Here is a 22,601-nt window from a genome sequence, read left to right on the forward strand (position 1 = left end):
GGCGTGATCCCAGAGTCCTGGGATCGAGCCCCACATCAGGCTCCTCCGCTGGGAGCCTGCTTCTTCCTCTCCCACTCCCCCAGCTTGTATTCCTTCTCTCGCTGGCTGTCTCTCTCTGTCAAATAAATAAATAAAATCTTTAAAAAAAAAAAAAAACTAAAGAAATCTAATAAAGTATGGACTTCAGTTACTAATGTATCGATATTTGCTCATTAATTGTAACCCGAGTACTACACTAATGTAAAATGTTAATAATAAGGGAAACTGGATGTTAGGTACATGGGTATTCTCTACAGTAGCTTCACAGTTTTTCCATAAATATAAAAATATTCTAAAATAAAAATTTAAAAATGTATACAACAGAATATGAAAATTATATGAAATTAAATAATATATTAAAAACTGATTTGCCATGTTATCAACATGGTAAAGTCAATTATGTTTATTCATATTAGATCTTGAAATCTAACACATTAAACTCAACAATCAACTCAATAAATTCATTTTCTTAACTCCAGACAAGGTACCCTGTCTCTCATGTTGTCTATAGACTGAGAGAATGAAATGCTTTCTGTATTGGTGCTCATCCAAATAAAAATATGTTGACCTGTTATTTCTCTAAGCATTTCTACTCTGAATTTTATTGACTATATTCATCACAATAATTTCATGAAGTAGTTATATATTCTTACTTTTCTTTCCAGGAGCAGAAAAAAACTGAAATACAACAGGACTAAGTAATTCCGATGTGATCCCTGAAAGCACATCTCCTGGGACACATTTTTGGAAGCAGGTCATTAAAACTGCCATCAGCTTAAAATTTACAAAGTGCCCAAAACTCAGGTAGAAAACTGAATAATTCAGTCAAATCTTTGTCTCTTCACTGACTTGTACCAAATATTTGAATTCTTTATTGGAAAACTTATTTCTTATATCAAAATAATTTTGTCACTTGGAATTGCGTTAGGAATACGAGAACACTGTCTTCATCTTGAAGTAAGGAGTATAATATTAATTTTTCATGGCTAGAAAGAATATGCTTTTAATTTAGTAAAAAAAGATATGTTTAGAATGAATAAAGATGTGGTATATATATGTGTACATACATATATGTGTATATATGTATACATATATACACGCGCACACACATGTACATACATATATGTGTATATATGTATACATGTATACATACACGCACACACACATGTACATACATATATGTGTATATATAGGTATACATATATATATATATACACACGCACACACACACACACTGAAAGATTCCTCAGCCATCACAAAAAAAAATGAAATCTTGTCATCTGCAAGGAAGTGGATGGAACTAGAGGGTATTATGCTAAGTGAAATAAATCAATCAGAGAAAGACAATTATCATGAGATTTCAGAGGAACATAAAGGAAGGGAGAGAAAAACAAAGCAAGACGAAACCAGAGGGAGAGACAAACCTTAAGAAACCCTTAACCACAGGAAACAAACTGAGGGTTGCTCGAGGGGAGGGAGGTGGAGGGATGGGGTAACTGGGTGATGGGCATTAAGGAGGGCACATGATGTAATGAGCACTGGGTGTTATATAACTGATGAATCATCGAGCTCTACTTCTGAAACTAATAATACAGTACGTGTTAACTAATTGAATTAAAATAAAATTAAATTAAATTTTTAAAAAGATATTTGTTTAATGTCATTTTCATAGAGAATTAACAATATTTTAGGTGAGACTGGGAGAAAGGCAACAAAACCCCCCACCCATCACCATGTGTTCAGCCTTTTGTAGAATGACAGATGAAAGAAACATTGTTGGAGGGACATTTAGTCATTTACGGAGAATGTGTTTTCAAAATTAGCAACGTAAGGAATACCCCATTTGTAGGCAAATTTTACCACAAAATGAAAAATTAAATGTTTTAATACAGGTGTTAGATATAGAAGAAGGAATGCCACACATAATTGAATTGCTTTCTTTCCCCCTCCTCTATACCTTCATTCCCAGTGCATAATCACTGTTTTTCCAGCTAGTTTACCTTCCAAAAGAGGAATATCTGTTATTTTTGCCTGGTCAATGTCTGCTTTCCTTTATTTTGGTTAAAAATACTTTGATTTTCACTTGGCACATCACCTGCTCCCCCCCGCCCCCGCCTCTAATTTAGTTGCAGCTTTATGAACCTCACAGCACTCCGGGGGGTCTGTATAGAATCCAAGCCTGGAAAAATCAGTTCATTTCATTTCTTAGTCCTTGCTTCAAGAATGGGCATGTGACTCTAGTTGACCATTCAGAGAAAACCTTGACATTTTTGCGGAAATCATTCTGAAAGAGGTATTCTCTCTTTATTCTGATTTGCTGAACTGGCAGAAAGCATTCCAGGAGCTGTCTTGTCTCTCCTGGTAAGAAAGCCTACCTGAAAGTAAAACCAACCAAAGACAAAATTGGAGAGAGAGAGAAGGAGACAGGGAAAGAGAGTGATCCCTGAACACCTACATGCAACTGTGCCTCTATACCAGCCCCTGGGTATCTCAGAAGAGCCAACACACTCCCTATTTTATCATCTGAATTAGGTTTGGGGCATTTTGAACTGAATTGGTCCTGATGAGAACCATCTTTCTTTTTTTCTAGCTGTCTTAATTTACTCATCTTTAGAGATTTAGTTGAGGACAAATTCTATAAGCTTACCTAGGTGACTCCAAGCCCAAAGAACTCTTTCTCTGAACTCACACATAAGTTTATTTAGCATTCATTTGGTTTAGTGATACTTCTTGCATTGTTGATGACATTGTTATTCAATTTTCTGTTTATTACTTTGTTTTTTAAAGATTTTATTTATTTATTTGATAGAGAGCCCGCTAGAGAACACAAATAGGGGGAGCTGCAGAAGGAGAGAGAAGAAGCAGGCTCTCCACTGAGCAGGGAGCCCGAGGTGGGGCTCCATCCCAGGACCCCGGGATCATGACCTGAGCTGAAGGCAGACGCTTAACAACTGAGCCGCCCAGGTGCCCCTGGTTATGACTTTTTTGACAATAAGATGCTAAGTTCCCAAAGGACAACATTATCCAATATCCCTTCCCTACCTCATGTCTCAAATTGTTAAGAGGTGATGGGCCAAGTTTTCTCCAAATCTATGTGTAAACATCTAAAAGGAATTATTTTCATTACACAAATACATAATTTGTCCTAGTAGCATAAAGCCTCTGTAATAATAATGGCACTGCTAATTAAATTTTATTATAATTTTTTTTAAAGATTTTATTTATTTATTCGACAGAGATAGAGACAGCCAGCAAGAGAGGGAACACAAGCAGGGGGAGTTGGAGAGGAAGAAGCAGGCTCATAGCGGAGGAGCCTGATGTGGGGCTCGATCCCAGATCGCCAGGATCACGCCCTGAGCCGAAGGCAGACGCCCAACCGCTGTGCCACCCAGGCGCCCATATAATTTTTTTTTTTTTTTACTTTAAAAATGAGGAAACAGATTTAGAGAGGTTCATTAATTTGACCAAGCCCATGCCCGGGTAAATGTATACTAAAGTTTGTGTTTTTTAATCTTTGTATTTCCACCATCTAGCAGTGTCCAGCATATAAAGGGCACTCGTAAATACTAGGCAAATGAATGAATGAGTGAATGAACAAATGGTAGAGCCAAGATTAAAGGCTGCTTTTTGGCTCCAAATCTCTGTTAAACTATGCCACCTACAAACAGGCTCGTCACCAAAATAATAACATATTTTTTTCTTTTATTTTTAAATAACATTGAATCAGTATGATGCATATGGAAAGACTGATATTTCTACATTTCAACAGCATAACCCCACTACAGAGGTGAGCCACAGTAAATAAAGCATTCTGAGCTAAGTACTAGGGCTTTTATGTTAGAGGGGAAGCTGGATATAAATTGTATTTACTCGTTCTGTGACCTTAAGCTATCCATGCCTCAGGTTACTTATTGGTGAAATTGGGATAATGGTATTATCTTCCTCATAAGACTGTCACAGAGATTAAATAAAATGATGCCTAGCAGAGCGTCTGGCGTATAGTAATCCTCGGGTCGGGTGATTTACCGTAGTTACTGTAATATTTTCTTCTCTCTCTTTTTTAAAGATTTTATTTATTTATTAGACAGAGAGAGAAAGCCAGCGAGAGAGGGAACACAAGCAGGGGGAGTGGGAGAGGAAGAAGCAGGCTCATAGTGGAGGAGCCTGATGTGGGGCTTGATCCCAGGACCCTGGGATCATGACCTGAGCTGAAGGCAGACGCTTAACGACTGAGCCACCCAGGCGCCCCTACTGTAATATTTTCTTTTGAGTGTGAACCTATTTTCTCATAGGTCTTAGTAATGTACAAGCTATTCTATTTTTAATAATTTATGCATGATTTTAGAATATTAAGGAAAAAAGACAGACATGTCTCTTGTTAACAGCAACAGATATTTGTAAGTAAGCTCTCATAACTAAAAGTGACCCCAATATTACAAAACAGTAACTTTTACTATGTAAGACATTCTCATCACAAATAATAGTCTCATTACCCGCCCAGTTTACCCAAGCCAGAAACTAGAAATCTGACCCTCCTGCCCCCACCCGTTAAGTATGGCATACCATTAAACACCTTCATCTCTCTTAAACATTTTTGATTAATTAGCAAGTTGTTGCTGTTAATACATTCAAAAATATAAACTCCAGTTTCGTATCTGTTATTTTGCCATGGATTTACTGAAGCTTTCGACAGCTCTAATCTGGAGGGGTTTGCAGTCCAGGTGCCAGCTCAGGAAGGCTTTCCCTCGGGGAGAGTTGGAAGTAGAGATCTGGTTTTGAAGATCCTTTAACAGTGGAGCCAACAGGGCCTACTCACGCATTAGATGTGGAGGCATCAGAGAAGGAGCAGAATCATGGAAGCCTCTGGATCTTTTTGTTGGAGCACCCGCCGAAGAGCGGAGCCGTTTCCTGAGTTGGGAAACGACTGAAGCAAGCGGGGATCGTGTGGTTTCAGATAGGAACACGGTAGGTAGTCAATATATATTTTTACAAACCGAGAAACTGTGTTCAGTAACTAATTCGTATGTAACTTTTCACGTTGCGTGGCTTTGTACTCGCTTGTCCTTCTACCTGGAATTACCTGCCCCCATCTAACCTGTACCTACTCAGACGAATTACAGCTCAAGAGGAGGCTTACTCAGCACCGCAGGCAGGATTACACTACCTTCCTCTACGGTACTGTAGCAATTCAGAGACGTTTACGAAATATTAACACTAAATCGAGCACCATATTAATCGCTAGGTATACAAAAATGTATCGCTCCCAGCCTTCGAAAGGCTTACAATCTAACAGGAGGTAAGGGAACACACCCATAAACTATTCAGGACAATGCGATAAACGGTATTATATACAAAACGCAAAACTATAGATGAGAGAATGGTGGGTGGTCAGGCAAAGACGTTAATATTTACTAAGTGTGTATTTGTCGTGTGTGGTACTTTGTGTTATTTCATTGAAACATCACAACAGCCCTATAAGCCAAACATGGATCTTTAAGAACCTACCCAAAGTTATACAGTTTGCACGTGGCAGAACTAGTTTACATATCAACCCCTGACTCCGAAGCCGTTCTCTGCCAAACCAAACAGAGGGGGCTTCCTAGGAGAGAGAAATTAGGCTGAAGGCAGAAGGAGGAAGGTCATTCCCAGCAGAGAAAGCTGTGCTTGTCTAGACAGTGAGGGCTGGGGGAGCCAGAGGCAGTGTCCTTCAGAGACAATGGAGGGCGAGGAGGCTGGGACACCATGCTCAGGAGTCTGGATTTTATCCTGTAACAAACAGGTACCAACTGAAGGATTTTGAACAGAGAAGTGACAGTATCAGATTTACACTACAGGAAGACTGCTCCAATATAGGATCTGGTATCGCTTTATATCACAGCATTTATTAGAGTGTACAAGTATGTTCTAACTCACGCTTATCTCCCCTCTAGAATTTGAACTTTAACTGAACTTCATTCCATTTCTTGAAGTGTGTGTTTGTGTGTGTATGTGTGTGTGCGCTCTAGTGACTTTAATTCAGCCATATTTATTTTAGTATCTTTAGTGCCTAACATAGGGTTTGGCAAATAGGCGCACTGCCTGGTTGTAGTTGAATGAATGAAAGAGAGAAAGATGGAGGAAGAGTAGGAGAGCTGAGACTAGAATTTACGATTTCTAGCTCCAAACCTTACGCTACAATTTCTGTGCATAGTTCTCGTTAGCTCTAATAAAACATTTAAAAAACAGTGTAAATAATGACTGTTGAAAAAAATCAAAATATTTCTACTTTTAAAGGAATACACTGACCCACTGGTCATTTTGGTATCATGAAGACATAGCCAACAAAATCCAGAATTGCAACAGTTTTTATCTTAAGGAGAACCTTAGATACTGAAGGTATAACATACATTTCAGCTTTTCTAATTTCTCTATTTTATTTAAAAACCATGAATAAAAATGAATTCAGTTTCCTTCTCTTTCAATGTTGGAGTATAGAACCCAAAGGGTGTCTTGGGGCATATAGGGCCAACTCAAAGCACACATGAGAAATTATATTAGGATTATTGGTTTCCAACAATAGAAAAGCTGAATGACCATGGCAAAGATAGGGCAAGCAGCAGGGCAGCTGAGGGCTTAGCGAGGTCATCATGGCCAGAACATCTGGGCACTGCCCAGCTGAACAGTTCAGCACCAGTGGGAGGGTGGGTGGGACATTATGACTGACTGTCCCACCAAATAAGAATAAGCATTAGGATAAAAAATGAAAATGGGGCAGGGGCCACCTGGGTGGTGTAGCTGGTTAAGCGTCCGACTCTTGGTTTTGGCTCAGGTCGTGATCTCAAACTCCTGAGATCGAACCCTGTGTTGGGCTCGTGCTCCGAAGGGAGTCAGCTTGAGATTCTCTCCCCCTCTTTCTGCCCCTCCACGTGCTCTCTCTCTCATAAATAAATAAATCTTTTTAAAAAATGAAGATAGGTAACGCTTATGTAGTTTCTTAAGGGCCAGACTCCTTGCCAAAGAAATCTGTATTATCTCTTTCAATCATTCAACCAACCTGTGAGAGAAGTATTGTTTTTGTTTTGTTTTGTTTTGGACAGGCACTGCTTTTATTCCCATTTTACGGATGAGGAAGTTAAGTCACGTGCTCAGATCATGGAGAAAGGAATTGGGATTTGAACCCAGGACATCTGACTGCCAAGCCTAGCTTAAATACAGCGCCGTATGCCTCCCACGTCTAGGTGGAGTAGAGGACATGATTCGCGGTGGAACAGAAAGGGAAAGGAATGCTGGGCTGCGAATCTGTAAACCTGGATCACAGCACGCACGGTAGAGACACCATGCTGAAGTAGACAGTTTGCTCTAGAAACGGCAGGACCGGCTCTCAGAGCAGGCTCTCACTCCTGAGCCTCTGGCTGCCCCTGGCGTTCGTGTCACTGGCTCAGTCATTGGAATAGACGTTCTGTTTGTCTCTATGACAGCTGATAGCCCAGCTATGTAAAGATAGGAATTTTCACAGTTTTCTGCTTTTGGCAGAAAAGCAACACATTTATGAAGTGAAACTGCTTTATATTTTAGGAAAAAAACATACTGTGGAAATAGAAAATTTGTTTTTCCTTATTTTGTTAAAAAAATTATTACAGTCAGAACTTGCCCTCGTGGACTCCCACGTGCTGTAATGCCTGATGAGCCACTTCCAGGGTCGCTGTTCGGGCACCAGATTTTTCTTCAACAAATCGCTCTCACTAGACTTTGCACGGACCTTCAAGCCCGTAGGTACGTCGTTGGAGAGGCTGCAAGCGTGCGTGTGCCTGAGAGCAAACACGAGTATTGTGCTATGTCTGCTCCCTCCCGCTCTGTAATTAGCTACTTGAGTCTCAGTTACACTGACGTTCCCAAACATTTTGAGAAAATAGTGATGAATTATGAAATAAAAATCAGCCTTATGCCAATAATCCTGATTTCCAGAGCCCAGTTTCTCATCTTCTCATCCTTATTTGGGGCTAGGATCCCTGAATAAAAGATCATCGAGGCTCTAGAGCCCAGTGTGGGGCTGGGGATGCTTGACTCAGTAGCTCACATCTTGTTACCAAGATGCAGGAAACACGGAATCACAGACCTCTGGGTGGTACTCTGAAAGTTTCCCCGTATTTCAGGGAAAATACTCCCACTTCCTGAACCTGTGTTTCACGCCTCTACCTGAGGTCCTGTTTGTATATGTTAATTGAATAAAGCAAACCTTGGGCGACTACACTGAAAGGCTCTTACCAATTCCTACTTAATCTATTTATATAGGTTATGTAATGGTCCAATGAGATCTTCAAAATATTCCCAAACACAAATTCGACATCAATTGTTCTTATATTAGTGTTTTTAGTTTTATGTTTTAAAGATTTTATTTACTTATTTGAGAGAGAAAGAGTTGGGGGAGGGGCAGAGGGAGAGGAGAGAGAGAATCCCAAGCAGACTGTGCTGAGTGCAGAGCCCCAGGCAGGGCTCAGTCTCATGACCCTGAGATCCTGACCTGAGCCCAAATCACAGGAATCAGACGCTTAGCCAGTTGAGCCACCCAGAGGCCCCCATATTAGTGTCCTTAATGCCAGATGTAGTTATGTTCCAATTTTAAGATTGTTTTTCTATTTCTGAAAAATGCTGCCAAAATTCTAAAAGGGAATACACTGCATCTCTAGATCGCTTTGGGTACTATCAACATCTTAACAGTATTAAGTTTTCTAATCCACTAGCACGGAATATCTTTCCATTTATTTCTGTCTTTTTCAATTTCTCTCATTAATGTCTTTCATTAATGTCCGTACAAGTCTTTCACCATGCTGGTTAAATTTATTTCTAGTATTTGATTCCTTTTGATGCAACTATAAATGGGATTGTTTTCCTAATTTCTTTTTCTGATAGTTCATTGACAGTATATAAAAATGCAACAGATTTTTGTATATTGCGTTTGTACACTGCAACTTTACTGAATTCATTCATTAGTTCTAATGCTGTCTTTGGTGGAACTTTTAGGGTTTTAGCTCATACTATTAACTAATAAACAACAGATGAATAACAACGATGCTTAGTTTGATTAACTGATCTGTATGATTGTGTTTCTTCTTCAGTTTTCAGTATCAGACTGTTGGTAACGCACCTCTTACAAATAGATTTGCAAGTATTTATTGAGCATGAATGTTGTGAATTTTTTTTAATTTAAATTCGATTAGCCAACTTACAGTACATCGTTAGTTTCAGATGTAGTGTTCAATAATTTATCCGTTTCGTGTAACACCCAAGGCTCATCATATCTCGTGCCGTCCTTAATGCCCTTCACCCAGTTACCCCACCCCCACCTACCTCCCCTCCAGCAACCCTTTTTCCTAGTGTTAAGAGTCTCATGGTTTTTCTCCCTCTCTGATGACTCCCCATTCAGTTTTCCCCCCCTTTCCCTACGGTTCTCTGCCCTGCTTTGTATGTGCCACACGTGAGTGACACCGTATGATAATTGCCTTCCTCTGACGCATTTTGATCAGCACTGCAGGCCTGGTGCTATGTGAAACACGCACACCCTCTGTGCTCACAGATTCATAATGTACAGGCTGCTGGAACAGATCAAAGGCCACCGAGAAGAGCTATGACCATCTCTTCCAGAGATCAGTCATTCATTGGGATTAGAAGAGCCACCCATACAGGGGCGCCTGGCTGGCTCAGTCATTAAGCGTCTGCCTGCGGCTCAGGGCGTGATCCCAGGGTCCTGGGATCAAGCCCCACATTGGGCTCCTAGCTCCGCTGGGAGTCTGCTTCTTCCTCTCCCACTCCCCCTGCTTGTGTTCCCTCTCTTGCTGGCTGTCTCTCTCTGTGCCAAATAAATAAATAAAATCTTAAAAAAAAAAAAAGAGCCACCCATACAGCCCACCTATGTGCTGGTCAAGAACGGCAGCAGATCTTAGCAAGGGCACATCAGCAAAAGCAACCCATGCTGTTATTACTTACCATGAGCTTTTTCATTTTGCCTTTTTCTAAAGTTAAATTTTTTTTTTTGCAAATTTTACAAATACCCATGTATCATTTCCATTTTCATTCAACCTGCATATAAGTAAGCTTTCTCAGGAGTTTTGCATTTTTAGGTTTAATTCTGGGCTCTTTAGATCAAAGCACTCACATCTCTTCTAATTAATCCTATTTTGAGGTCTGTCTTTATGCCTAGAATTCTAGCCTATGATTTTAGAACCACCACCAAAACCAAATGAGTCTAAGACACCATTATTATGGCTAATTGCTATCATGTATTTTTTTTCCCACCCATTTCTCCAGCAGCTTCTCTCATTTCAGATAGACCCCAGAAGCTACATCTGCACTCTGGTAAGCTGAGTATCGTACTGCTTATGACCTCTTATTCCCGTTGTTACTCCATCCCCAGTTACGCAGCCCATAAGGGATTCTGTCATATGAGGGTCTGTTACCCAGAGATCCCGTACATGTAGCAGCTGTTTATTTGCAAATACAGAATGGAATGAACACATGGTTCAGAAAGATGGGTTTTTTTTATGCTGGTATCTTCTCATTTACATTAGATTATCCACTATACTTTTTCCCTTTCTCAATTCTGCATGTATGGTAAATAGTCTTTTTCGCACTCAACACTGAAATAGAAATGACTGGAATGTCACCAAATGTATCCACTAGCCAAGGCATCCCAACCCCAAAACAAGCAGGTGTAAGTTGTTACTGTGTACCATGCACTTCCCTGGGAACTTTACATCTGTGACGTCATTGATTATTCATAATAACCCCATGACATACATAGATGCTATTACCTCTATTCTGTAGATGAGAGAGCCGAGGGTGAAGAGTTTGTTACTTTCCCAAAGCCACAGAGCTACTAGGTGCATAGCTGTGATTTAAACTCAGGCCTGCCTATCTCTGCCCTCCCCTCACTTCACACTGAGAATGCGGGAGAAGAATAAAGCAGGATGGAAGGCAGGGGAAAGAGTAGATAGACAGAAGGGAGATGGGTAACAGAGGAAAAGGTCATTAATCATTGTTAATTCATTAAGTGAACATCCACTGAGCACCCAGTACTGGCTGGGCACAGTAGCCATTCATAAGACAAGCTCCTTGCCCTAGAGAGGCAAGTTTGGCTTCAGAGAGTGGCATCACCAGCAAACAACGGCAGTCCTTACCAGAGGGAATAATCAATACAAGCCAGAGTGTGGCGAGAACAGATAGAGGCCGGGGCCCTGCAAGGGGAGCTGGGGAAGGCTCTCCAGACAAGGCGCCTTCTGAGCAGGATGCAAGGAATACATGTGAGGTCTCAAGCCAGCTAAGAGGGGAGAGGATACAGCAGGTGGAAGGCAAAGCAAGGACAGCACAGAGGTGTGACAGATGGAGTGACGCTCAGAGAATCCCCTCAGAGAGCTGCAACAGAGGATGCATGGTGAAGACGGTGAGAATAAGAGCAGAGGGCAGGTAGCTTTGACAGAATTTTAGGATTAGGCGTTAGGACACGGAGCGAGGAGACAAGGGGTATCATATGTGGGAAGGAGGCAGGTAAAAAAACTGGGGACCGAATAGGCCCACACAGGGCTCCCAGTCCCAGGGACCATTCTTCATAGCATAACCTAGGAGATTATCATAAACTCCAATAAATCATGAATTGGTTTTTTAGGTGCTTTTTATGATGACTGTGGATTATGATAGTAGGCCACCAAAGAGGTACGTTTTGATGGAGAGAAGAGTGATATATTCAAAGGTAATAATGACCCTCAATCAGACTTTGGGGTCCAAGGAAAGGAAGGTGTAGCCTGAGAAAATGAGGAGCTTGGGTAGAGAGAGAGAAAAGGCTGTCTGAACTAGAAATGGCTGCTGAAATACGAGGCAGGTGGCGTGGACTCTTTGGTTGTGCTTCGGGCGCCACTGGGTTTGGGTGTCAGGCGCAAGGCCAGCAAGTAGGATGAGGAGACAAGATGATAGCATCATCATAACTGTCTTAAAAATTAATCAAGTCCTTCTGGTGAAAAAAGAAAAAACCCTTTGAATTGATAATATATTAACCCCTGCAACATAGTTTGGGAAAACATTCTGATGGACAGGCACAGTGAAATATTATCAGGATTTGGGACAGTACTTTATAGCTTCTTGGAGTAATATATTTTCTGTTGTGTGAAAAGCGATATAGTGCCAATCAAGATTTTTTTGATCTGACTGCTTAAGGGCTCACTAGACCACAACAAATGTTTTTAAAAGTGTCAGATCTGGACTCTGCCTGTAATCCTTCCCCACAGATAAGAAATCCGATTTCAAGAAAAGGAAAGGACTCTTTGTCTCCTAAATTTGTCAAGGAAGTCTTGCCAAGAATATAGCTCTATTATGTACTTGTCCTACGGCAGCAAAATAAACTCAATAAGCCCCGATTCGGTATTCTATGGAACACAATTCGTAGTGGGATGAGAGTCAAAAGATATTGCTTACGACAGCTTATAATTGGACTTTGTGCAGGCATCATTTAAATTGTAGTTCCTCTGACAGAACAATTGTTTCCTCCCAGTCTTCTCCGTCTCTGCAGACTATCGGTCGCAGCACATACACTTCAAACGCGAGACCGACGGCCAAGAGCCGTGGAGCGAAGTAAGTTCTAGCAATGCAGGCTTCCAGGTAACCACCCTCAAGTGCAACTGTAGCCCCCGAGGCCACTCTGAAGTTCAGCACGCACGGCCTCGACGTCGGGGTCACGCAGACCCGGGGTGCAAGTGTCAGATCTGTATCTTATTAACTCCAAGAAGTAACTCACAGCACTTGGCCCCATGCCTGGCACACAGTAGACACTCAATGAATAGGAGCTGTTATTACTTTAAAATTAAAGCATAAAAGGGGAAAGCCGGAGCTATGACAGCTGCTTACTTCAAAGGCATAAATTGCATCTTCCTGTCAAATATAAGTACCTCTTTCAACGTCTCATGAGTATCTGGAGCCACAAACTTGCCTAAAACTCTTATTAGTACCACAGGCTGACATTTTATGTATCGATTGCTTGGGTTCTCCTCTCTCTACCATATTATTCTTTAGAAGGTGATCTAAGAGGTAAGAGATCAATAAATAGAAACTGCAGGTTTTGGTCTTACCATTTTTGTCTGCTCTCCTCAGTATCTGAAAGAGAAAAAAGAAAAATTTTATTACCTTTTTTTGCAATTGCAGTGAACATTATACTCACACATAATTCGCTCATTAGTAAATAAAAGAAATTCCAATTTTATTTATTAAGATTTTATTTATTTATTTATTTGCCAGAGAGAGGGAGAGCGAGAGACAGAGAGAGAGGGAGAGAGCACAGGCAGGGGGAGCAGCAGGCAGAGGGAGAAGCAGGCTCCCTGCTGAGCAAGGAGCCTGACGCCGGACTTGATCCCAGGACCCTGGGATCATGACCAGAGTCAAAGGAAGACACTTAAATGACTGAGCCACTCAGGTGTCCCATGGAAATTCCAATTTTAAATAAAGGTTTCCCAAATGAGATATTTCCTTAGAATAATCAGAAACTGAAAACCACCCAAGTGTCTTTGAACAAGCGAATGGACAAAAAACCTGTGGCACATCCATACAGTGACTACTAGTGAGCAATGAAGGGGAAGGAGCTCTTAATACACACTATAGCTTGGATGGATCACTAAGTAATGATGCTGAGTAAAAACCTAGACACAAATAAGTACCTGCTATATGATTCCATTTATATAAAATTCTAGAAAATACAAACTAATCTGTAGTGACAGAAAGAAGATTAAGGGTTGCATACAAATGAGCAGGGAGGACATTAGTAAAGGGCACGAGAAAACTTTTTGGAGCGGTACGTATATTATCTCAATTATGGTAATGGTCTCACAGGTATATGTGTATGTAAAACCTCATCAACTTTTCACTTTAAATATATGCAATCTAATGTAAGTCTATCATATCTCAATAAAGTGGGAATAAATAGAAACAAAAAAATAAACTGGATAAATAGAGCTCACGTGTCTACATTAAATCTTACTTTACTTCTTTGCATTAATTGTATTATCTTCGATAGATAAGAACTGCTTGGCCATCAGGTATCTTCGGTAATGAGTTCAAAATTTTCTTCCGGGCAGCCAGTCTTTTCTCCACTTTTGGCCCATGAGCTTGAGAACTGGACAGAGCACTTGGGCCTGGCAAACAGGGTGTCACATCTCTCCAGCCACAGTGATTACTCAGGCAGGAGCACAGTAAAGGCATGGTTTTGCTTGAATTGTCAAGAGAGACACACTTTCTTCTGCTGACTTTGAACCTAGGAAGGTACAGGTAAAAAGCTGCTGTTCCCCTTCTGTTATTACATCCATCATGGGTTGAATCGTGTTGCCCCAAAACAAATGTGGAAGTCCTAACCCCCAGTAGCTGTGAAGGTGAACTTGTTGGAAAATACTTTGCTGATGTAATCAAAGTAAGAAAAGATCTTACCGGCTTGACTTTATAAGGAAAGAGAGATTCAGAGAAGCAGAGACAGATATGATAACGGAGGCAGAATTGGTGTGATGCTGCTGCGAGCCAAGGAGTGTAAGGACTGGCCGCCGTGAGAAGCCAGGAGACAGGCATCGAGCAGACTCTCCCCTGCAGTCTTCAGAGGAGCGAGGTCCTACCTACACCTTGATGGCGCCCATCTAGTCTCCAGTCCTGAGAGACGCATTTGGTGGTTAAGGCACTCTGCGGGCAGGACACTGTTACAGCAGCCGTAGGAAATCAACACAACATATAACCTGGATATGACCAGCCCTCAAGAAAGCAGTGTCCATCCAGAGCCTGAAGAAAGTGGATCCTGATGACATTCTCTGAGCTTCTGATCAACCCATCCTGACAAGATGATCTCCTTTTTTCCTTACAGGAGTCAATAAATTATTGTTTTAAATCTTAAGATAGTTTGGGTTATTTTACTTTCTGTTTCCAACAATTAAGTTAGCCCTAGCTGATACTCTAGATGGACAGAAAAAAAAATCTGGATAATATAACACACAGCTATGTTATATATAGTACCAAAGGAAACGTCCCTTTATCATATTGCAAAGATAACCCTGAATCACACGCAAGGGGCACTTGAGGATCGTTTTTCCGAGCAATACACAGTTAGGTTAAGTAACCAGAGATACTCTTAAACTTAGGTCATCGATTCTTGGTGGGAAGTTTGAAACATGAGCAACAGCTTTTACTATGAAGTTTTACTGCTTTCTACTATATAAGCATTTCTTTCCTTCTATTGACTTCACGAAGAGGAAGTATGGTTAAATCTATTATTATAATGTGTTTATTATATGATACTAACATTATTAATAAAAATCTCACCTATGAAAAATTTCCAACAACAGATATGTATCATCCTGACTTGTGTGCATCAGTTGGTCTCCTTTATAAACTAAATTTATGTAATTATTGTAAGAAAACTGCTTTCAGTCATAAGAGCGTCTATGCTTAGAGCAGAATGAGACATAAATTCTTTTTATTTCACAGAGGCAATTTCCAGTGGGGGTTTTGGGAATCCATCTCTCCATCATACCCAGCTTCCTCCTCTCCTCTGAAACTAGGAAGCCCCAGCTGAGAGTCGGGGAGACATGAAACGCAGCCTGATTCCTACCTTTAATAGACTCTGAGCTTCTATTTCAAGCTCTCTTGTGCCCTTATGAGCAACTAGACTAGGAATAACCACACACCAGAGACTCGGACTCCTGACTTCCAACATTTCATTTCATAAAGAACTGTCTTAAATAGCATTCAGCCTCTTAGTGATTAAATTAAGCCAGTAGCTTTCTTTAAGACAGTTCTTTGTAATTAAATATGAACAGAACAGTCTCTGCAGCAAATTTTGCCTCTGAGCCCACAGACTAATAAAAAAATATACTGCAGGTGAAAACTGAGTTCGTTACATTATGCTTCCGTAGTCATCTGGATTGGCTCATCTTACCAGTTAGTTCCACAGGATAGTTAGTAAATAGATATAAATATTATGGTCAGAATTAAAACTTAAATGCACAGGTTATGCTGTGTTTTTGCAACAATTTAAGAATTATCAAATAGCATACTTTACCCCAGAAGCTATTCTTTGATGGCCTTTGTTGAAACTCCTCATTTCTCACCTGAGGTTACTGAAGCCAGGTGTTAAAATGCAAATGTTATCTCAGAGGCCTAAAGACTGACAGTCACTATTTACTGAACTCATATTTGCTAAATGCTTCCTACTCTGTACCAGTTAAAATTAAGTAATGAGATGAGCCAGCCAGACTCCTGAGAAACAGGGACAGAGGGCGGGGAAGTTGGCACTCATCCAGAACACGGAGTAACATCGAGACCTGGCCCTCCAGGAGGCAGTTTTGCTACAGCTCCACTTGTTGCCATGAAAGAGGCTGCAGGGGAGTGGGCACTGAATGAGGAGTGGAGGAAAGGTAATCAGCACACACATTTTCATCTTCTCAACCTTGCCTAGAAGAGGCCTTGCGTGAACAAACAGTTTTAAATGTATAACATTAAAACTAAGTTTCCCTTGTTTCTGCAGGTTCTTAAAATTAGGAGAGTGGTATTTGCCTGGCCAATTAGGGTAGACAATGAGGGGTTAACTGCCATTCTCCCAATGGGACAATCTCACTCAAATTATCTAGTGTGCACTAGGCAAGATAGGAGGTATATGGCTCTAACAGAGCGTGGTCACAGAATCATTATACCTGGGAAACGGATTCTTTCTTTCTTTTTTTTTAAGATTTTATGTATTTATTTGAGAGCGAGAGTGAGAGAGAGAAAGCACGAGATGAGGGAGGGTCAGAAGGAGAAGCAGACTCCCCACTGAGCAGGCAGCCCGATGCAGGACTCGATCCTGGAACTCCAGGATCATGACCTGAGCCGAGGGCAGTTGCTTAACCAAGCGAGCCACCCAGGTGCCCCTGGAAACAGTTTCTGCTCTGATGTTTCCCTTTCCATCTCACCTCTTCTACAATGATTATACATGCATATGTACAGGGCTTCAGAAGTCAGTATCTTTGCCAAGCAAAGCTGTTACTTGTTCTCCCCAAGTCCCCATCCAGGCACTGTGCATTTTGTTCAGTGTTCACGGGTGTGCATGCTTGGTTGGGGGAAGGAAGGGAAGAAGAAACAGTAAAATCAACTCTCTCCTTCAGAACCTCCCAGGCCCCACTTCTGCCTCTAGTCAAATGAGGAAGGGCCACTTCCCTTCCAATTAAAAATCCAAACTGTTTGGGAGAAGACAGTGGCATCAAGTGGTGAAGTTGTAACTAACTTCACATTTATCATGCTTTGGGGGATGATCTGAAGATTGGTTTTTCTCCCTTTGTACAGTAGCAGAATTGATTAATGTAAAGATTCAAAAGAGGGATCACATGCTATACAGACTAGTATTCTAAATTATGGAGTTTATTCTCTATTATCTGGAATGAAATAACCTGGGAAAGGAGGCTGAATAGGTGTTAAGAAGGAAAAGAACCGCCATGGTCCTGGTCCTTCCACGTTGCTGAACACGACACCCAGTGCAGTCCCTCTCCTGTGGGCCCCGGTGCGCGTGCGTGCCTTGGTACCAGCACTGGGTTTTCTAAGCCCCCCAGTAGGTATTCAAGAGTATTGATGATGAACTGAGATGTAATTCTCATTTTTTAGATAGAAAATAATAGACATCAGATTCATAAGGGAACAGTGTCTGTATTAATTTGTGGATTTGGCTACTGTTATTTAGGCATTCAATAGGGAACACTGATGTGGCAATAATAGTTCAAATTTATATAGCTCATTTCCTTTTTCTTCTCGGTTTTCTTATCCTATGAACTCTCACTTGATACAACAACCTCTAGAATTAAGTACCATAGTCATTGTTGTTGCTAATTTGGACATTAGGAAAATGAAGCAAAAGCCAATAGTTATGGTAAATCCCTCTCTGATTTTCTGATCTATGGCTAGTTTCTTACCAGCTGGACATGCCTAGTCGTGTCATCAATGGTATCCTCAAAAGCAGTTCAAATCATTTCTCAGAGGACTGATTACTACAGTGGCACTGGAATACAAACACTGGAAATCAAAGTTCGCCTCAAATTTGGAAATTAGTCTGTGTGATGCAGAAGGCTCTAATGGGTTTCATTCCTGTTCCTCTTTGGAATAGGGAATATCTATTATCTACTTATTATAATCTGAATAGAATTCAAAAAGCAATCTTTTTTAACAGTGCTACTAGAATATATTAAAACAAATCAAATAAATTATGTATTTATATTTCACATTTTATTTTTGCTAAAAGCAATATGATCCAGAAATGAATAATTCAAAAATCCCTAAGTAATAAATCCTTTTTCATGTCACATATTTCACCAGAGTGCTGGATTTTTCACAAAATATCTCAAAGAAAAGTGTAAACAGAATCTTTTCTATTCGAGATAAAATCCAGTGGCAGTTTTTTTTTTTTAATAGACACTAGCATTTTAGTGGCAAACAAGCATGTCAACACCTCTCATGTGAAATCAGTTTTATATATTTATTTTTAAATTCTAGAAATAGATAGAAGAAGGCGAGGGTATCCTATTCATAGAATACGTGTTCCTTCAGGACAGGGACCTGATGCTGTTTATCTACAGAGCTTGAGAACAATCGTGTAGATACAATAATAAATAAGATTTTAATTTCCTCTTTTCTTTTTTCTTTTTTTCTCTATTTTAACAGCAGTTTGAACTGTTGGGCCAAGATTAGTGTGTATGTCGAGAAGGATGACCTTCATTTATACAGCTCAATCCATCCATCTCTACAGTATCACCAGGATTTGTTCACTGCTTTAAGAAAGTCACAGAGAAGCAAGTACTCGATATTCTTAGGGGATGGAGTGAAGATCAGGCCAGAAGGAATGGAAGGCTCTCTTGCCCTCTCTGAATTAACTTCAGGGCAGCTTAGCCATTGATCTCATAACAGACATGAGTTTCTGGGACCCTGATGCTATCCATGAAGATTCCTTTCTCAGGGGTGCTGTGTGCCCCCTTCTCCCAGATCAGTTTCCTCAAGGGCTTTTTGGCCCTGAATGGCAGGATTGAAAAAGAAGAATACCAGCCATCACCACCCAAACATCACCTGATTGACCAGAACCAAAAAGAAAGAAGTGCTCAGGAAGAATAAGGCCCTTAATCCTATAGAGAGGAGTGGGAATCAGATTGTTCTGGTGGGAAGATGGCCGGCCAAGAAAGCCTGGATCCCCACCTGGAACTGCATGGTAATGAGGGGAGGAAGCTGCCAGGAGACACAGCTGGGCATTACCTACAGCATTTGCCTTAGACCAGATTTAATTATTTATATGGTTTTTCTCTCCCAATTAAAAAATCCCAGCAAATCCATTCAAAATAAACTTGGGAGGGCTCCTCACCCCATCCCCCTTATCTTCATGACATCTGCTTCACCATTATGATGCTACTAAGTTGATTTCCTCACATTTTCATCTCTCCACAAATGAATGTATTTTAATTTTATATACAGCTGGATTTTAATAAGAAACGATCTCAGGGAAGGGTAGAGGAAAGAGCACGTAGCACTCCTCAATGCCTTTTGCCAATTTCCTCTCATGCCTCAATGAGAAGGGGCCAGAAATGTCCCCCTTGAGCCAGCAACTACCTCCAGGGGACAGCATAAATGTGACAACGGAGGTGCTGAGGGAGCAGGAGCTGAGGGATAGGAAAACCACAAATCCTAACAGCAGAGAAACGAGCTGGGCAACAGGGCGAAAAATATAAGGAACAGAAACAGCAGAAAGGGACAGTAAAGCAAAATTGAGAAATAAATAAGAAACAAAACTGCTGTAAAGGTAAAAACCCCACCGTGAGGGAAGAAAAATAGAAAAAAGAAAATCAAGAATGAGAAAGAACGATCACTATCTCAGAAAAGAAGGGAATCAATCCCGAAAAGGGGGGCGGGGGGTGGGGGCAAAGGAAGAACAGTCAAAAGGTATATTGATGAAAAGTAATTAAAACTTGGAGAGGTATAGGGACGGAGAATAACAAGAGAAACGGGAAAATAGAGGAGGTGGCAGTGAAAAAAGTATCATCATGAAAGCGGTCTTGGCCACCGATGTAAAAAAGAAAAACAAGTATGTTTTCAAAGTAATTGTTCTCCGTGGGGGTTGGGGAAGGGTGGCGAGGCATCGCAATCTCTACTGCTTCCCCATCGCCTTAGAGCTTCAGGGAGATAAGGGGCTGCAAACAGGGCACAGCAGAAAGGAGTTGAGTTAATGTTCGCTCCCTCCATTAGTCCCCTTTCAAATGCGCTATTCACCTGAATGGAGACTGTTGTATTTACAAATCGAGTCCCCAGTGAAACTCACGCCGTTGGAAAATTTAACTTCTGCCGTTCGTTCAGGGTTGTTAAGCCCCGAGCTGCAGGTGCAGGGCAACCCTTTCTACTAGTTGAGTGGCAGTCATTTCTCCCCCATTTGCTCTATGCATTTCCAGAGGGACAGGGGAGCGAGGTAGGAGGTAGTTCACGCTCGTGTGCCGGGGGGCAATCGCGGCAAAACAGCTGACCGGCGGCTGATCCGCACCCGGAACCGACCGCCCTCCTCCGGGGGAAGAGGAAAGATGCAGGGGGACCACCGACCCAACTCCTGCGCCCGGTACTTACGTCGAGGAAGATCGACATGCCCTTGGACAGCTGCAGGGCAGAGCTGAGCTCTTCCGAGGAGTTGTTGGAGGACGGCGACGTCTCCCGGGAATCCTCCATCCTCCCGAGCCCTGGCGGCGGCAGGCGGAGCGGGCTGGGCGGCCGCACGGGCTCCGGCAAGGGCGCGGCCGCAATGCCGCGGGGCTCGGGCTCCCGAGCGGGCGTTCGCTCCAGCGCGCCTCCCGGCGTCTCTCTCGGCTCGCTCCCCCTCCGCGCTCCCACGCGCTCTTGCTCGCGCCTCCCCCTTCCCCCGGCTGCGGGCGCGGGATCCGTCTCCTCCCTGCACTTAGCAACAGCTGCGCCCCTCGCGGGGAGCGGAGTCTGACCCCCGCACCACCATTGGCCGCCGCCCGAGACGACCCCGAGCCCCCGCCCAACCCTCGCGCCGGCGGCAGGGAGGTAGCCGACCCAGACTGGTACTGATGCGAGGGCGTGTGTCCTGAGAGCCAAAGCGCGAAGTCGAGGCGCCCCCAAGCCTACCCCGCGGTGGAAACCACACGAGTTAAGAGAGATTCGAATTGATTTTGCCAACTTTGCTTTTCGTCCAAGAGGACCTGTCTGCCCCACCCTCGACAAAGGTGGGCGGGTTTGATGGCCGCCACAATTAGTGGGGGTCTGGATTGGCGTAGGGGTTAAATCATTAAGTTTTGGAATCTTGGAGGCCTGGGTTTCAAACCTGCCTGCCTCAGATGGTCTGTTATCTTGTGATCTGGGAAGTTGTTAAATCTTTAAGCCCCAGTTTTCTTCATCAGTAAAATATGCACAAAGATGGTGTTTACCTAAAAGGCTTCTTAGGCTTAAATGTGGGATTGGGATATGGACTTTGCATAGAATGAGAAAAACAAAACCAAACGAAACAAAAACCACCTTTTGCTCTGTGGGAAAGATGGTCAGGTAAAGTTCAAGCAAGAAATTTTCCAAAATAGAAACCACAATAAAGAATGCAATCCCTGTCTATGCTTAAGCATTTAAACTAGGGTAATTATTCAATATTTGGGGGCTTCTATGAAGGCTACAAAAATGCGAATCTCAACTTTCATCAGGAGAGGATAATATCCGCTGTTTATTGGGCATCTAAAATGGGCAAGGCGCATGCCAGTTGCTGTATGGGTTACAAAGCTGAACAATCTGGGAGCAAGATGAGTCAAAGAGAATCGAACCTGTCTTAACAGGATGCTACCTATGAGGATTGATGGGGTGGATTCAGATCTCCATTTTGTAGCCTCCTAAGAAAGGGAATATGTTCTTTCTAGAAGATACGTCCACAAACAATATGGGACAAATGTGTCTTAAGGCATATCGAAAGCGTTATGGGTTTCTTAGGAGGTACGGTTTTATATTCTGGGCTTTGCTTGATAAAAGGGGTAGTATTTGAAATGGATCTTAAACATTGGTAGATACTCCATAGGTGATAGAAATGGAAGGAAAAGACATTCAAGGTAGAGGGAACAGCCTGAGCAAAGGCATGGCACCAGGAAAGCACATGGAATCTGTAATCAGTCCACTGGAATTCTTTGAAAATATACAGAATCCCAGCCCAAGCTTATTGAATCTGAATATCAAAGTATGAGACTCAGGAATCTAAGTCCTGCTCCCACTGGTGATTCATATACAGGTGCTCTGTAGCAGGGCCAGGACCAGGATGAGGCCAGGAAGGTGCCTGGGGCACAAAATGTAAGGAGATGCTCCCCTGCACTTGCACGATCCCGAGAGCGACTGCCTTCTTCAATTTTGCATCCTAGCTGCCTCATTCACCTCACGCAAGTCCCAGCCCTGCTCCGCACGCAGGTCAGTGTTTGCAAGATATGGATCCCGTTGTTCTCATCTCTGGCTCTAAATGGACTTACCAAGGATGTATGGCAACTTTAAAACGTGGCCACAAATTCATTGACATGCTTCCTTCCTATAGAGAA

At 42.0% G+C, this 22,601-nt stretch overlaps 1 protein-coding gene across 2 annotated transcripts in view; it reads right to left on the reverse strand.

Moving 5' to 3' along the window:
- NECAB1 (N-terminal EF-hand calcium binding protein 1) overlaps positions 1–20,889 on the reverse strand; it is a 180,649-nt gene extending 159,760 nt beyond the window's left edge. For both annotated transcript variants that reach the window (XM_045805995.2, XM_087864750.1), the window contains exons 1-2: positions 20,650–20,889; positions 13,131–13,155 (exon numbers count right to left, since the gene is read on the reverse strand). In XM_045805995.2, coding sequence (XP_045661951.1) covers positions 13,131–13,155; positions 20,650–20,748 — 124 coding nt within the window. In that variant the 5' untranslated portion in view covers positions 20,749–20,889. The remainder of the gene's footprint in view (positions 1–13,130; positions 13,156–20,649) is intronic.
- Positions 20,890–22,601: the final 1,712 nt, after the last annotated feature.

The sequence above is a fragment of the Ursus americanus genome, chromosome 9 (assembly GCF_024610735.1).
Source record: "Ursus americanus isolate L20-20 chromosome 9, mUrsAme1.1.p, whole genome shotgun sequence".
NCBI classification, from domain to species: Eukaryota; Metazoa; Chordata; class Mammalia; order Carnivora; family Ursidae; genus Ursus; species Ursus americanus.